This window comes from Bos grunniens, chromosome 17 (genome assembly GCF_055505025.1).
Source record: "Bos grunniens cultivar Pamir isolate PY7600 chromosome 17, Bosgru_T2T1.0, whole genome shotgun sequence".
Classification (NCBI taxonomy): domain Eukaryota; kingdom Metazoa; phylum Chordata; class Mammalia; order Artiodactyla; family Bovidae; genus Bos; species Bos grunniens.
Genome location: NC_141181.1, coordinates 44994419 through 45010507, shown reverse-complemented (window position 1 = coordinate 45010507; position 16089 = coordinate 44994419). Strand labels below are relative to the sequence as shown.

Here is a 16089-nt window from a genome sequence, read left to right as displayed (position 1 = left end):
GGCCTGGGCTAGAGATGCAGGGGTGGGGGTGGTCCTTGTGTCCTATAGTTGCTACAACAAACCACCAGTGACCTAAAGCAGCTCAAGTTTATAGTTCAAGAGGTCAGAAGTCCAAAATGGGTCTCCTTAGGCTAAAATCCAGAGACCCGGGGCCCTTCAGATCGCCGCACCTGCCCTGCTAGCCTCAGAGGAGGCCTGACTGGGCTGGGGGCACCCAGGGCCTGGTGCAGACATGCAAGGTGGGTGGTCTCTCTACCTTGCGGCAGGTGGGAAGGCTGATGGGAACCATGGGATTCATCAGGACACAGGCAAGACCAAGCGCACAAAACAAGTGGATGCTTTCAGACATAGTCAGCTTGAGAACAAATAGGGTGGATGGGGCAGGGGTTAGAGGTAGACCGGGACAGCCCATCCTGTCCCCCCGACTCGAGGCCTTTCCCCACACGCCCCGACCCTGCCACAGCGGAGAGTTGGATTAGGGTCCACAAGAGGCCTCCGCCCTGTGAGTCCCGTTCCCTACCCCCATCCCACCTCCACCCCTCAGTAGGACCAGAGGCATCGCCCTACTTGATGCCTCCCACCCCACTAAGGGACCTGCAGACCAGACCCTAGTCCCCAGTCCCAAAAGAAAGGGCTTTGCAGTTATTCTGGCTGAAAGGAGCCAAGCCTGCCTCCCGCCTCCACCACTTCCTCCTGATACCCAGAGCTCATGGCTCCTGCTTCAGACACTGGCTGAGAACGCACTGCCCTCAGGGATGGGCTGGTCAGGGTGCCCCCCTCACGCTCACTGGACTTAAGCACCACACACTGGGCGGGTCAATCCACAGCAAGTTACACTCTCAGGGTTCCGGTTCCGGAGACTCGGGGCCTAGAATCAAGGTGTGGGCAGGGCTGTACTCCCTCCGGAGGAGCCTTCCTGCCTCTGGTGGCCTCAGGCTTCCTGAGCTGGTGGAATGGCTCCCATCTCTGCGTCTGCGGTCATGCGGGCCCTCACACCCCCATGACTGTGTCACCTCTGTGCAGAAGAAGGCAGTCATAGGACTTGGGCGCCCAGTCTAGGATGCTTACCTGCAGATCCTGGATCCTACTTGCCAAGACCCTCATTCCAAATATGGCCCCATTCTGAGGTCCTGGGTGTGCGTGTCTCTGGGGGCCACACTCAGCCCAAGGCAGGCTGCCCTGTCCACCTGCCCGCAGCCACCTCGTGGACAGCATGAACCGCAGAGGGCTGTTGTGGCCACAGTGCCGAGGATGGCAGAGGGGCCGCTGCCTTAAAAGCTCTGCTGTGCATCCCCTCAGCTGTACTCCCAAGCCCATCACCAAGCTCCCTCCTCCAGGGCTTTCCGAAGGGTCTTCTCGATTGCATGAAATCTCACATCTCTGGCACAATCTGCTTTTACTCCCTTGTAGCTGTTTTGCACTGGATTTCCTTTTTCTGGTCAGTGTGGAGGGCAAGCCAGCAATGAGTGGGATCTTAGTGACCTTCTGTTGTTCAGTCACTATGTTGTGTCCAACTCTTCGGACTCCATGAACTGCAGCCCACCAGACTTCCCTGTCCTCCACCATCTCCTGGAATTTGCTCGAGTTCATGTCCATTGTGTCAGTGATGCCCTCCAACCCTCTCATCCTCTGCTTCCCCCTTCTCCTTTTGCCTTCAGTCTTTCCCAGCATCAGGGAAGTGTTGAAGCTTCAGCGTCAGTCCTTCCAATGAATATTTAGGGTTGATTTCCTTTAAGATTGACTGGCTTGATGTCCAGGGGACTCTCAAGAGTCTTTTCCAGCATCATAGTTCAAAAGCATCAATTCTTCTGCACTCAGCCTTCTTTATGGTCCAACTGTCACATCCATACATTACTGGAAAAACCATAGCTTTGACTATTATACACCTTTGTCGGCAAAGTGAGGTCTCTGCTTGTTCATATGTTTTATAGGTCTGTCATAGCTTTCCTTCCATGGAGCAAGCTTCTTTTAATTTCATGGCTAGAGTCACGGTCTGCAGTGATTTTGGGGCCCAAGAAAATAGTCTGTCACTGCTTTCACTTTTTCCCCTTCTGTTCACCATGAAGTGATGGGACTGGACACCATGATCTTAGTTTTTTGAATGTTGAGTTTCAAGCCAGCTTTTTCACTCTCCTCTTTTAGCTTCATCAAGAGGCTGTTTAGTTCCTCTTCATTTTTCTGCCATTAGAGTGGAATCATCTGCATATCTGAGGTTATTATTTTCTCCCAGCAATCTTGACTCCAGCTTGTGATTCATCCAACTCACATTTCCCATGATGTACTCTGGAAGTTAAATAAGCAAGGTGACAATATACAACCTTGACATATTCCTTTTCCAGTTTTGAGCAAGTCAGTTGTTCATGTCTGGTTCTAATTGTTAAGTTCACCCGCATACAGATTTATCAGGAGGCAGGTCAGGTGGTCTGGTATTCCCATTTCTTAAGAATTTTCCACAGTTTGTTGTGATTCACACAGTCAAAGGCTTTAGCATAGTACGTGAAGCAGAAGTAGATGTTTTTCTGGAACTTCTTTGCTTTTTCGATGATCCAGAAAATGCTGGCAGTTTGATCTCTGGTTCCTTTTAGTGAGCATTTGTAGATCTTTCTGGCCCTTGCCTCTTTCCCAACACTGGATGACTGACATGCCCAGCTAGCGTGGACCCTCAGCACTCTGCCCCGCCCTCCATGCCCTCCCCTCAGCTGAGCCTGCCAGCCTGGCTGAGAGGATCCAGGTTCCAGTCCACGCCCATGAGCTCCCTCTATGTGAGGCCACCCAGCTCCTTGGCAAGAACTAACCAAAGCAGAGAAGCTGGGCCCAGGAAGCCTGTCCCCCCTCCCCTCAACCCACAAGCCACACTGGCTTCTCACATATATAGCGCCCTGTCTTGGCAGATGTTCCTGTCACATGGCCCATGGGCCTTCATCTGTAGCCCCTGCATCTACCTGCCCCACTGAGAGAGCCACGAAGCAGCGGCTGGCTGTCACCATCTTAGCCTAGCAGAGGGGAGCCCAGTGACTGACTGACTGGCAGTGGGGTGGGTACTCCTAGTGCCTCCCAGCTGTGGGTGGAACACCCTGCATGGACCCCGTGACGCCGCCTCCGCTTGCTCTGTGTAAGGACAACAGACACAGAACATTGGTTGCTGACCCCGGAACCCCGGGTAACCATGCTGCTGACCACAGGCTGCGAGTGGATTACCTCTGTCTGGCCTGAAGGTCCGAGAGACGTCCCTGTGCTCTCCAACGGCTGCCTTCATTCTTCCTGCTAATCTAGTCCCACTCCATTTCTTTCTAGATTTCTAACCTCATTAGGTCTTCTCAGATCACACCACTCTCCTTTCTAAAGGGACTTAAAGATTGTCCTGCCTAAAGTCTGGTTTTCCTCCCAAACCAGAGGATGGGGCCAGGATTGCAGCCTTTCCAAGGGCTCAGTGCCCATGTTGGACTTAAGAATGACATTCGACATGAAGCCATATCATTACAGGAAGATGGGGTCTCCTCCAAGGCCTGAAGCAGTGGTAGTAGAGGCCCCAAGACAGGGGCCAAGGGTCTCTTGGCCAGACTCAAGAGCTTGTTCTGCCAGGGTGATGAGGCTGGGCTAGGGCTGGCCAGTCTCCCAGCTGCTCCCACTGGTTCCTGGCACCAGCCCAGCCCTCAGTTCCCACCCGCTCTCCCCACCTCCACCCTGGCTCCTAGAACCTGTTAGAGCCAGGGGTGGGGTTTCCAGGTAGCTGGAGAGGCTGGGTGCAGCCCGGCTGCTCATCTGTAGGACACATGGCAACGGAACACCTTTGGGGGCCCAGAGGATTCAGCTGCTCAGTTGGGGATGGCGCCTGACCTGGTGCACCAAGGCCACCACCTCGGAGCTCTAAGCTCTGTCACCAGCTACTGGTTGACGTCTCCCATGGAACAGTCCCTGTCCCCGCGTCTGGAGGGGTCCCACCCCTTTTCATCCCCACACCTGCTTGTCACGGCAGCTCCTAGCCCAGCTCCTTGCACCCCACCCAGCCCTGTGGTGGCTCCTACAGCACGGCCTTCTTAATGACCTCATCATGTCTGTCTTCCTCAGACGCCACACACACCTCTTCCTGTCACTCAACACAAATGCCTGAGCTCCGTCATGGCCTCGAGGCCCTGCGCCCCAACGCCACCTCTATGGAAGGCCCTGCCAGGTTGTTCCTGCCTCAGGGACTTTTGCACTGGCTGTGGCCGCCCCAGAGGACTCTTCCACAGACCTCCCCTCGGCTTGGCCCTTCTCCTCTTTCAGGTGTCAGCTCAAATGCCCCTCATGGGAAGTCTCCCCCAGCTGCCATTCAGATCATGTCACCCTTTACTGCCTGCCCACCCCGTCTGACTCATTGCCTGTTTCCCCGCGTATTGCCCACCGCTCCCACTAGGCTGAGGCTGACTTAGGCCTGCTGATGGCACATCTGGGCAGCTCTGGAGGCCCAAGGGCTTGTTCTTCTGCATACCATCCCCTCATTGGGGTCCTCGATGTGAGGATAGCTGCTATGACAGATTATCACGAACTTGGTGGCTGAGTACTACACTGTTATCTTTCAGTCTGTGGGAGTCAAGTGGACTGGGCTGGTCCCTCTGCAGCTCCAGGAGAATCCATCTGTGGTGTTTCAGAGCTTGGAGAGGAGCCCACACTCCTGGCCCCTTCTTTCATCTTCACAGCCAGCAGGCTAGTGTCTTCCCACCTCCCCCTCCCACTAGTAAGGACCCTGTGATTAAACTGTGCTCATGGGGTCATCATTACGGATGTGAATGTTGGACCATAATTCAGACTGTGTGCTGAAGAATTGATGCTTTTGAACTGTGGTGCTGGAGAAGACTCTTGAGAGTCCCTTGGACTGCAAGGAGATCAAACCAGTCAATCCTAAAGGAAATCGACCCTGAATATTCATTGGAAAGACTGATGCTGAAGCTGAAACTCCAATTCTTGGGCTACCTGATGTGAAGAGCTGACTCATTGGAAAAGACCCTGATGCTGGGAAAGATTGAGGGCAGGAGGAGAAGGGGATGACAGAGGATGAGATGGTTGGAGGGAATCATTGACTCAATGGACATGAGTTGGACCAAACTCCAAGAGAGAGTGAAGGACAGGGAAGCCTGGCCGTGGGGTCACAGAGTCAGACACGACTTAGTGACTGAACAAAAACAACATGGGGTCATCTCCCCATCTCACAGTTAATGGATGACCAGCCTTAATGCCACTTTGCTGTGTAAGGTTCACAGATTCACAGGCTTAAGGCCCGTTTGCCGCTGACCCCAGAGGGGTACATAGGGACACCCCACTGCATGAATATCTTCCCCTTTGCTACCAGAGGCCTTGGAGCTGGGCTGAGTACTAGAGCTCAGCTGGGTCATGGTGCAGTGGGCACAGGAGCATACAGGCCCACAGACCTCCCAACCCCCAGCCTGAGAGTCAGGATTCTCCCACCAGAATCCCAAGTCCTAGGTCCAGCCCCTTTTGCCTTCCTGGAGGCAGAGCATGCTTTGGCTAAGCTCACAGACCCCACGGTCAGACTGCCAGGGTTCAGATCCCAATTTTGCCACATACCAGCTCTATGGCCTCCAGCAAGTCACCTCACTTCTCTGTTTCCTCATCAACAAAATGGGGATGACTATAGTATGTCCTCAAAGATAAGCATGAGGGCCCAGTGATTTCATGGTTGGAAGCCATTCAGCACAGTGCTGCTTGACACACAGCAAGGGCACATATATGCTATTTTTATGGCCAGAAACTGAGTTTGGAGGTCTGGTGTTTTCGGGGAAGGGTAAGGGTAAATTGGTACATGTGAATAGTAATTCAACAGAGCAAGAGGACCTGGAAGCCCCACCTAGAGGCTGGCACCATTAGCCATATGTTCTGCAAGGTTGGAGATTTCTTGTAGGCTGTGCAAGTGCATGTGTTTGCCAGTGTTTTGCCACCTTTTGGAAAGGGGGCTCTGGCCCATCCTGCACAGCTCTGGAACTGGTTCCCATGGTCCCAGCTGAATGACTACGCTTTTCTGTCCTGAAAGGACCCACCTCTGATCGTTCAGCCTGGGGCAGGTAGGTATATGCAGGCCCTGAACTTGGGCTGTAAGCTGTGGGTCCCTGGATGCCTCAACAGAACTGACACCCTAGTGCCCCCAGTCCCACAGCAGCTTAGAGGTGGGGCTCCCAAACTCCTTCCACAGCCATTCCATCCCATTACTCTTCATGGATTTTTTTTTTTTAACAGCAAGTTTCTTGATTGGGAGTTGTGCTGCTGATGTCCAGGTGTTGCATCTGTGTGCTGTGGAGTGGAAGGTGCTGCCCCATGAACCTGGATCCATCTGGGGCATTGTTGTGTTGTTGTTTGGTTGCTTAAGTCGTGTCTGATTCTTGTGACCCCGTGGACTGTTGCCCACCAGGCTGCTTTGTCCATGGGATTTCCCAGGCAAGAATACTGGTGTAGATTGCTATTTCCTTCCCCAGGGGATCTTCCCAACCTAGGGATGGACCTGTGAATCTCCTGTGTCTCCTGTATTGGCAAGTGGATTCTTTACCACTGAGCCACCAGGGAATGGCAACCAGTCACTCCAGTATTCTTGCCTGGAAAATTCCATGGACAGAGGGGCCTGGTGGGCTACATATAGTCCATGGGGTCGCAAACAGTTGGACAGGACTGAGTGACTAACATACGTGTACTCGACTTTCTAAAGGGGCAGTTGTTCCCCCTGGATCTCAATTCTTTTGGTCCACGGAGTGGCTAGGTGGCCCCGGAATAGTGGTCAGGGTGGCGTATTCCGTGCATTTTGCAATTACAGTAACTACTGGGACCTGTTCTCCCACTTTGCACCCCCATTTCGCCGATGGTGAAACGGAGGGCAGAGCTTACGTCAGACAGATGTGGGGGGGCTCTGTTCTTCCTTCAAGTCTCAGCTGCTCGACCTCACGACTTTGAGTTTTCTCCTCTGTAAACTGGGCGTAGGAACCGTCCATATTCGTTACTGTGAGCATCGGAGTTGTCAGCCCTTACATAGTTCGGTATAGCTGGCACCGCGCCCTGACCTGGTGGCGGGGATGGCACGGCGATTGCTTGAACCCAAACCTGCTGCCCAGCGCGGGCAGATCCACGCCTCGGGGCTGGATTAATCGGGCCTGCCCGCGCCCCGCCCCCGCCCCCGCCCCGCCCCGCCGCGCTCCCTGGCCGCCGCCTGCGCGCCCGCCAGCAGTGCGCCCGCCGGCGCTGCCGACGTCTCCGGTTCCCGTGCCGCGCCCGACGGCGCCCGGGACTCCAGTGCGCACTGCGAGCATCCTGGAGCACGACAAGTCGGCGTGGGGGTCATGCGTGGCCCGTGCGCCCCCGTCCTGGGTTCCGGCTAGGTAGGGCGCGACGGGAGAGGGGCCACCTCGACGGTCCAAGGCTGGCAGGGGCCCGCGCTCGGCCTCCGGCGTCCATGCCGCCCAGCTTCGTCTTTGGCTCTGGTCCGAGGACTAGCGGCGATCGTCGGCAGAGCGCGCGGGACCAAGGGCGCGCGCGCGGTGAGTGAGAGCTGGTGACTCTGGGGAGGCACTCGGGACTTTGGAGGCCGGGATTGAGGGAGCCGCCGCCCCCTCTAGAGGACCGAGAGAGGCCCCCGGTGCTCAGCTCATTCCGACTCTCAGGAGCCAGGCGCGCGGAGACCCCCAAGTACCTCCGCTTGCGTCCGTGGGGCGCACGTGGAGGCAGACCCGCAGAGGGTCCCGGGCCTCGGCCAGGGCGCAGGGGAGCTCGGGGCGTAGGCTGGGCAGGGCGTTGGGCAGGTGGGGGGGCGCGCGCCTTTGTCTGCGCCCCGGCGCGGGCTCGGCCACCCGGGTTCCCGGCGCCCGTCGCGCTCACCTGCCAGGAGTTGGAGCTCTTTGTCTGGGGCGGGGCGCGACCAGAGGAGGTTGTGCCGCGTGTCTGGGCCGAGGCTGCTCCACAGGTCGGGTCCTCGCAGACAAAGCGCGCCTTGACCTCCGCCCGCAGCTGGGATTGCCTGCCTCTGGGGAGTGAGTGCTGGCCCTGACGCTCTTGGTACCGAGCTTGCCCGCTCCACGGGGACCTCTAACCTGTACTCTGGCCGAAGTGACCCTTTCCTTCCACCCCTACACGGGGTCAGTGCTAGGGCGGGAGGATACCCGCGCTGCCTGGGGTCATGTCCCTGTAGCTAATCCACGGGAAGTTATTAGCACGGGTGTAGTGGTTGCGCTGGGACTGCTAGCCTGCCTTGGGTCAGCTAGCCAGCTCCACACCCCTTGTCCTGGAAGGAAAGTCACCGAAGGACCTCGACCTGGGACATGCCTTAGCAATGGTTGGCTTTGTACCTGTGCTGGCAAGGGGGCTGTAGCCTAGGCCGCGGCCCCAGATATCCTGGGGCCTGAGGATTCCTGTGTTTGTTGAGAGCCTTCTCCAATGGGCGTGGTTGTGCCTAGACAGGTGTCCGGGCCCTTGCCGTGTGGTGGAAGCCTGCTAGGTCTCTGCCCGTGACGCCTGTGGGGACTTGGATCCCTCAACTTCCCTGACCAAACTTCAACTTGAGCAGTGTGGTGTGGGGACCAGATAGGGAGGGGAGAATGGCCGGGCCCACTGCCTCGCCTTTGCCTGGGCAGCATCCCAGGGGTCTCCAGGGCTAGAGAAGACCCTCCCCCCTTGCTGCTGCTCGCCCCTTCCTCCACTCCCCACTCTTTTGCTCCCTTGACTTTCCCAGGGTCTGGGGCGCCACCTCCTGGCTCTGGAAGCTGGTGCTCCAGCCTGGGGCCTTGAAGTGAACCGGAACTGGCTTGGCTGGGCCTCCTCCTGGGCTGGACAAGGGCACCTGCAGCCTTAACTGAACTTGCTGCTCACCCATTCATCCCTAGTCTGGGACCTAGGATAGTCGTGCCCCACAGAAACAAACTCGTTTTCTCAGAGTGATGCCTCTGCTGTTTCCTTCCCATACTATCAGCCTTGGTGGGATGGAGATGCCCCGCTATATTGGAGGTGGGGGTTCCAGGGAGGGCTGGCACAGAGGGTGCAGCTGAGGCACCACCTGCCAGGAGGTAGCCCCCCTTCCCCATCCTGGTGGCCCAACGACCACACCCTTGGAAGGTAATGGTAGCTTTGAGACTGAGCCCTTTAGCTCATTTGTTTCACCTGCTGAGGGCATGTGTTCAGGCACCCCAGGAGGTGCTGGGGACCCCTGTGGGCTGCTTGCACGGGGCCAGGCTCAGGGGGGTTGTCAGGGCCGCAGGTAACAAAGACCTTCACGAGGGTGTCCTCGGCAGAGCCTAGAGGCAGCTCCTGCTCCTGTTCCTCTCATCTGGGGGGTGCCGAGTGCTCACTTATGCCCTTCTCCCGCTGGTGCAGGGCAGCAAGCAGAGAGGATTTAAACCTGCACCAGCAAGGGAGGCACCCTCAGACTGAGGGAGTCTGGAAAGGCCCAGGGGACTTGACCGAAGTCCCTGGGTCAGGGCTCAGGCAGGCCAGCTGGTCACAGCCTTTGGGGGCTGGGGGAGAAATGCACACTGTAGTTTGGGGCCGTAGGATGGTGCTGGACTATTTTCAGTCCCGGGGTGACTTTTTCTGCTTTGGCTTTGAAAGATACTCTTGGCTGCTAATTTGGAGACTGCTAATGTGGAGAGCTAATTTGTGAGACTGTTCATGAGACCACATATTAATAATAATTACAGCAGCTGTATGGCCTCAAGTGCGGGTGACACCGGGACCCCCTCTTGGGGTCATGGTGAGGGTCCAGTCCTCTGAGGCCGAGGCCCTGGGAGGTCTTTGGGTGGGCCCTGGGAGTGCAGGAGGGTAGGTGGCTCATGGGCCCGGGGGCACCTGACCTTATGCCTGGACATGCGCTCACAGCTCCCAGCAGAGCTGGGGCCATGCCTGGTGCCGAGCGAGTGGTCATGAGGTGTCCGCATCCAGGCCCTGAGGGGTGGGTGGCAACACCGCTGACCCTGCCATCCTGCCCCTCAGAGCCCCTGCTCAGGTGGACTGCTCACCCCTGTGGGGTCTCCTCGAGTGAGGCGCCGATCCAGGCGTTCTGACAGCTGCTGCTCACCACGCGGGGTGCCTTGGGAACCCATGGGAAGAACTCAACAGCCACAGCCGCTCTGTTGCCCCCTGAGCTCCGGTGGGGGAGGCACACCCTTGCAACCACCCTCCCCTCTGGGGCCTCCCGGGGGGGGGGGGGGGCAGGTTGGCAGCCTTCCATCTGGTCCAGTGCCAGTCCAGCCTGAGGCTCAGTGAGCCTGTTTTCAGGCTGTTTGCCACCTGTTTTCTTTCGGATGTGGGGTTTCTGGGCACCGTTAGGAAGGTGACCCACCCTAGCACGAAGTGTGAAGGGGCACAGCATTCACATGAAGGTGTCACGGTTCACTCTGCACATTTCCATCAGCAGGTCTGGGGTGACCCTGGCCCAGGGAGCTTCTTCGAGCAGCTCCCACCCTTTCCCTGCAGACCTGGGCTCCAGCCTGCGTGGGGCCTCACTCTGCCTGGACTCTTGTATCTCTTTGTTCACCTGTCATGTCTGTTCTTGCTTTCAATTCTTTGGACAGATGCCCACAAGTGGGATTGCCGTATCACATGGTAGTTCTGTGATTAGTTTCCTCAGGAGCCTCCATACCACTTGCCACAGTGGCTGAACCATTTTCCATTCCCACCAGCAATGCACAAGGCTTCCAGTTTCTCCACACCCTCACCAAGCCAGGGGTTTTCTGTCTTTTCTGATGGTGGCCATTATGGGGGGGTCTCATGCGCCTCGGTACTCAGTCACCCCACCTGCTTTCTCCCCATGGAAGTCCAGGACGGGGCATCCACAGACACTGGGAGCAGGGTAGCAGTGCCCAGGGCTAGGGGAGATGGGAGGATTGGGGTGAAAGCAGAAGAGCATGTGGTTTCTTTTTGGGGTGCAGAAAGTCTTCTAAAACAGGTTGTGGTGAGGGTATGTTGTATGGTGTGTGAATCATTCCAGTAAAACTGTTTTAAAAAAACCACCAACTAGGGAGACAAGATCTGCTAAGAACAGCCTTACAGGCCTCTGCCTGTGAACCAGCGTGAGGGCCACGTCCTCATCCTGAGTGTCCTCACCCCTCACCAAGGTGCTGTGCACACGGGCCTCTCCCTAGGAGGGGAGAGGCTGAGCAGGGTCAGGGGGCCCGCCAGAAATTGCCACGTTCCTTCCTGAAGCAGGTTGGCCCCCACTCAGAGAACCCACTCCACCCTGGACACTCGGTGCATTATGGTGGCTGTGGTCCCCAGACCTGTGACTCAGGCTGTCTGAGGCCTGGCAGGTGGTGGGCTGCAGCCTAGGGGCAGGGGGCATCCCCACTCTGTTCCCCCTACCCTGCTGCCTCCAGTGCCAGGCCCAGGGGTGCCTTCAGGTTCCTGATGCTGGGTCTGCAGGGAGGCACCCAGATTCCCCAATCCTGGCTCCCCACCAGCAGGGCCACTGAGCCCCCACATCCCTGCTGAGGGGGTATCCTTGGGTCCCTGATCACCGGCCGAGTGACCTGTGTCCAAGTCCGCTGGACCTGGGTGTGGTCACGCTCCTACATGGGGGTGATGGGCACAGAAAGATGTATTCTGCCAGGCTGGGCAGCCCTCACGTGCACTGAGCTTGCCCAGACCTGTTCCCTGGGTGCCAGGGGCAGGAGGTCAGGGCCAGGTTCACCCAAGCCTTGTAGGTCCCTTTGACCTGACCCTCCTCTCTTTTTTCCAGGCATCTGTGGGCTCCGAGAAGCTCTTTGCCCCAGCAGCCGATAAAGGTAAGTGTGTCTCTGGACTCCAGGCTTCTAGAAAAGCACAGGACACACTCCTGAAATCAACTGGAGGCGCCATGTTAGCTCTGTCTTGAATTTCAGGTGCAGAGCCTGAGGCCAGAGTTAGGTGTTCCCATTTACTAAGGGATACAAACCACATCCCCAGAAACAGCCACAAGGAAACGGGGAGCTGAGAGGAGGACCAGTGTGCCTCAGCCAGAGCCACACAGATCTGGAGCGGTGGTTCCCCAAGGGGGGGCGGTCCCTGTACCTCCTGGGGACCATTAGGAATGTAGTTTCCCAGGCCCTTCCCAGGTTCATGGAGTACATGCTCTAGGGATGGACAGCAGCTCCTGGCTTGTGAAGCGTCCCTGCCACAGTATGGACTGGCCCCTGTGGCTGCCACCACACGTGTGGCTGTTTATATTAACATGAGACAGACTAGACTCACTCCTCAGCCACACCCAGGCCCTAGCCAGTGAACGAGTGGGATGGCACAGGTGCCTGGCATCCCATCATCACAGAAAGCTCTTCTGGCCGGCACCATCCATCGAGGCCAGGATAGCCCTTTGTAGCCCAGCCTGTTGGTCGTGGCTGTGGCCCAGAGTGGGTGTCGCTGGACCCAGCACAGAGAAGGAGTCTTTTTGCTTGGGAGGCTCCCTTAGGACATGACTACACAGAACAGGCCGTGGGGTACCCAGTGCACCACAGGTCCTGCTGGCCTGGTAGCTGGGCATGGCCTGTACGTGCCTTTAGCTCAGGAAGCCCTTTCCTCAAGTCAGGCATTGCAGCAGAGCCGATGCCTGCTGAAGAATCCAGGTAAGGAGGCCCACCAGAGGCTCCTTGGAGCCAGGCATGCTCAGCTGACATTTCAGACGGAATTAATGTAGGGTGTTACCAGTTTCAACAAATGATCACAAACCGTGTGGCTTGAAACAACAGGCTCGTAGTTCCAGAGACTAGAAGTTTGGAGTCAGGTGTGTGCAGGGTTGTGCTCCCTCCAGAGGCTCCAGGGGAGGAGTCCCTGCTGCCTCTTCAGCTCCTAATACTGCCTGCAAATGTGGGCATCCCCAGGCTTCTGGCTGCATCCTTGCCATCTCTGCCTCTGTCTTCATGTGGCCCCTTCCTCTTTTTGTCTCTTGTAAGGACACCGTCACTGGATTTAGGCACCCTCAACCCCTGATTCCTAGCTGATTGCACCTGGAGATTCTTAGCTTGATTATGGCTACCAAGACCCTTTTTCCAAATAAGGTCACAGTCCCAGGTTCTGGAGGTTATGATTCAGCAGAGTTCAGGGAACTGGCAGGGCTTTGAGTGTCCAGAGAGGTGCAGAGTTGGAGTGCGGTGATCAGTAGCAGTGCTCATGGTTTTGTCAGTGGCAGGAGGCTCTAGAGACTCCAGGACTCTCCAGAAGAGCTTGAGCATTAGTGGCAGGCCTGGGGTCATGTCCAAGTCTGCATGGCCCATGCCTGCCTCTTTCTGTTCTGATAGTTGCTCTCACTTTGCAAGAGCCTTGCGTGTGGAGAACTGAGAGAGACAGGAGGGGAGAGAGGGCCGGCCTCCCCGGGCAGTGAGCACGTGGGCTGACAGCTTCCTGTCCTCCTTGCAGGAGTGGTGGCAGTGGCCTCTTCCTCAGGTCTGTTCCTAAGCAAACAGGCCCAAGGCAGGGAGGTGTCGCCCTAGCAGAGGAGACATCTCTGTGCCAGCCTGGGTTACGGGTTACACTGCCCTGCAGCCACAGGAGAGGCTGTGGCCAGTGCATCACTCTGCATGGCTGCCGCCTGCATGGGCCCCTGGGCCCGGAGAAGGAAGTGGAGTCAACCAACAGGCCAGATGAAGCAACCACATTCAGTAACCTGAATTTCCACTCCTCCTGGAAAACTGGGATGTCATCCCCTGAAGGCAGAGCTGCTCCGATGGGTGGTGGTGCCTCCCCTGGCCTGAACACATGCTTTCCACCAGGCCCCTGGGCATGTGACCTGAGGCCTCGCTCAGAGCAGTTTCAAAAGGAGGGTTTGGAATGAGCAAGCAGGCTTGCTGATGGCCCAAAGGCAGGCCTGGAACTCGGGAGCAGAGGCTCTGGGTGGTGGTGAGTTGAGGCAGCCACTTTCTCCCAACAGACTAGGCAAGGCTGGTTGTCCAGAAAGTCTCCCCCAGGGTGAGGACCCAAAAAAGAGCTTTAGGCCCTGGATCAGTCGGGTGGGTCAAGAAAGAGCAGCCATTCACTCAAGTGACACTACCGTGGTGGGAGATAGGGCGGCAGAGCTTGGAGCCCAGCGCCCAGATTGAGCTGGCTCTCTCATGCATTTGAGTCTCCCTCCATAAAACGGGGCCACAAGAGCCCCTGCCGTGAGATGGCCTCAAGCAGGTAGCCTCCCCAGGGAGCAAGGGGTGGGTTATACCAAGGTGTTGTGGGCAGGGGCTTTGTGCCACCTAGTTCCCTTTCGGAAATGATCCTGAACCCCAGACTCACCCCTGCCACTCTCTCCGCAGGCCACACGCTGGGCGAGAAGTCCGAGGCCAAGACTGGGGCAGCACCCAAGGTCTCGGGTCTCGAGCGCAGCCGTGAGCTGAGCACTGAGCCACCCTTCCTGGCCCCCGTGCGCAGCCCCGCGCCGGTCCTGCCCTCCGCCAGCACTGCGGCCAGCCCGCTGGTCAAGAAGGAAGCCCCGGCGCTGCCCCGCCTTGCCCCGCAGCTGCCACCCGCGTCCTCGCAGCCCCGGGCCCCGCTCCTGACGCACGTGCCTCTTCCTCAGGGCGCCTTCCCGGGCCCCGGCCCGGCCGCGCACAACGGCCTGCACAGCCTCAGGTGGGCACAGCCTCAGGTGGGCGTGGGGCCGAAACTGCACGGCCTCAGGCGGGCGCGGGGCGGCGCGGAGGCGGGGCGCGCGGCCGGGCACTGAGCGCCCCTCCCTGCAGCAGGAGCAGCAGCGCCAGCAGCGGTGCCAGCCTGGGGCTCGCAAAGCACGCGTCCCTGTCGCCTCACGGGCCGGGCCCCCACCTCTCTACCTCACACTTGGCGCTCCGCTCGCAGGCCCAGCACCAGCACCACGCGGCGGCCATGTTCGCCGCGCCCCCGACACTGCCCCCGCCCCCGGCGCTGCCGGCCAACAGCCTGGTCATCCCAGGACACCCCGCCGGTAGGTCTGGGTGCCATCGGTGGGGCCAGGGTCACTGTCTGTTCCCTCTCCACTCTGGGCTCCTCATCCCTGGGCAGGGGGGGACATGGCCCTTGGGGAGGCAGGGTTGGCCTCCGAGATAAAGACTTCTCTCCTACCTGCTCCTCCAGACCACTCCCAGCAGGATAGCAGCGCCCTAGCAGACCATCAATGCAGGGCAGAGGAAGTTTCCTACCAGGGCCTCAGTGTGCACACACACAGATACATGGGTGCACACACGTGTACATGGACACACACTCCCTGCTCCATTCTGAACCCTTGCCAAGCCTAGTAGGGCAGTTGGGAGCCGGGAGTTGGTTATAACTTGGAGCTGCTCAGTTGTCACTGCGATGAGGGCTCCCAGGGCCTGCTGTGTGTCTCTTCCCATCCCTCTGTCCCTAGGCTGCTGGGGGGCAGGGGTGGATAGGGCTGAATTGTGGGGTAGAGGGGCCCCAGATGAACTGCAGCTAGCCTGACCTCTCCCTCGCTGCTTGATTCCAGCAAGTACCCACTCATGGCCAAATTTTAGGTCACTAAGGATTTTTCCATGGGTCTCCAATTTTTTTTCTAAAAGTCTGAGCCCAGCTCAGTTGGGGGCACCTCAGTACCCCAGACTGGGACCAAGACAATGGTCTGGGGGAGGCTGGGATGGGCAGGGCTCCCCGACAGGGCTGTCTTGGGCTCCCAGGGTGGCTCACCGTGTTCTCTCTTGCCTTTAGATGCCAGCCTGTTGATCTCATTCAGCCAGCCAATCATGTATTGCCAGCCTCATTCGGGGATTCTGATTGGTACTTGGTCACAGGCACCTCTCTTACCTCCACCCTGGGGCCCGCACGTAGCGAGCGGCCACCACGGCTTGGCCTGCCGAAACCGGGAGTGCCAGGTGACTATCCGCCTCGCCCCGCCGGGAGCCCGCGGCCGACGTGCCTCTCTGTCTCTCTCTTTTTCTCTTGTAGATCACGAGCTGCTCAGGCAAGAGCTGAACGCGCGTTTTCTGGTCCAGAGCGCCCCCCTGGGCCCGGGAGCTCTGCTGCGGGCGGAGTTCCACCAGCACCAACACACACACCAGCACACACACCAGCACCAACACACATTCGCCCCCTTCCCTGCCGGGCCGCCCCCGCCGCCGCTCCTGCCACACGCCGCACCCCCGCCGGTGCGTAGGCCGCGCGCCGGCAGGTGGGAGGGGG

At 58.2% G+C, this 16089-nt stretch overlaps 1 protein-coding gene across 49 annotated transcripts in view; it reads left to right on the top strand.

Moving 5' to 3' along the window:
- FBRSL1 (fibrosin like 1) overlaps positions 1 to 16089 on the top strand; it is an 84237-nt gene that overhangs the window by 57640 nt on the left and 10508 nt on the right. For 21 of the 49 annotated variants that reach the window (XM_086347162.1, XM_086347159.1, XM_086347158.1 and 18 more), the window contains exons 6-10: positions 11702 to 11747; positions 14235 to 14550; positions 14661 to 14881; positions 15619 to 15687; positions 15856 to 16055. In XM_086347162.1, the coding sequence (XP_086203288.1) occupies positions 11702 to 11747; positions 14235 to 14550; positions 14661 to 14881; positions 15619 to 15687; positions 15856 to 16055 (852 nt within the window). Of the gene's footprint in view, positions 1 to 7184; positions 7518 to 11701; positions 11748 to 14234; positions 14551 to 14660; positions 14882 to 15618; positions 16056 to 16089 lie in introns of those variants that run through there. The other 28 variants (XM_086347165.1, XM_086347164.1, XM_086347163.1 and 25 more) reach the window with 10 other exon arrangements.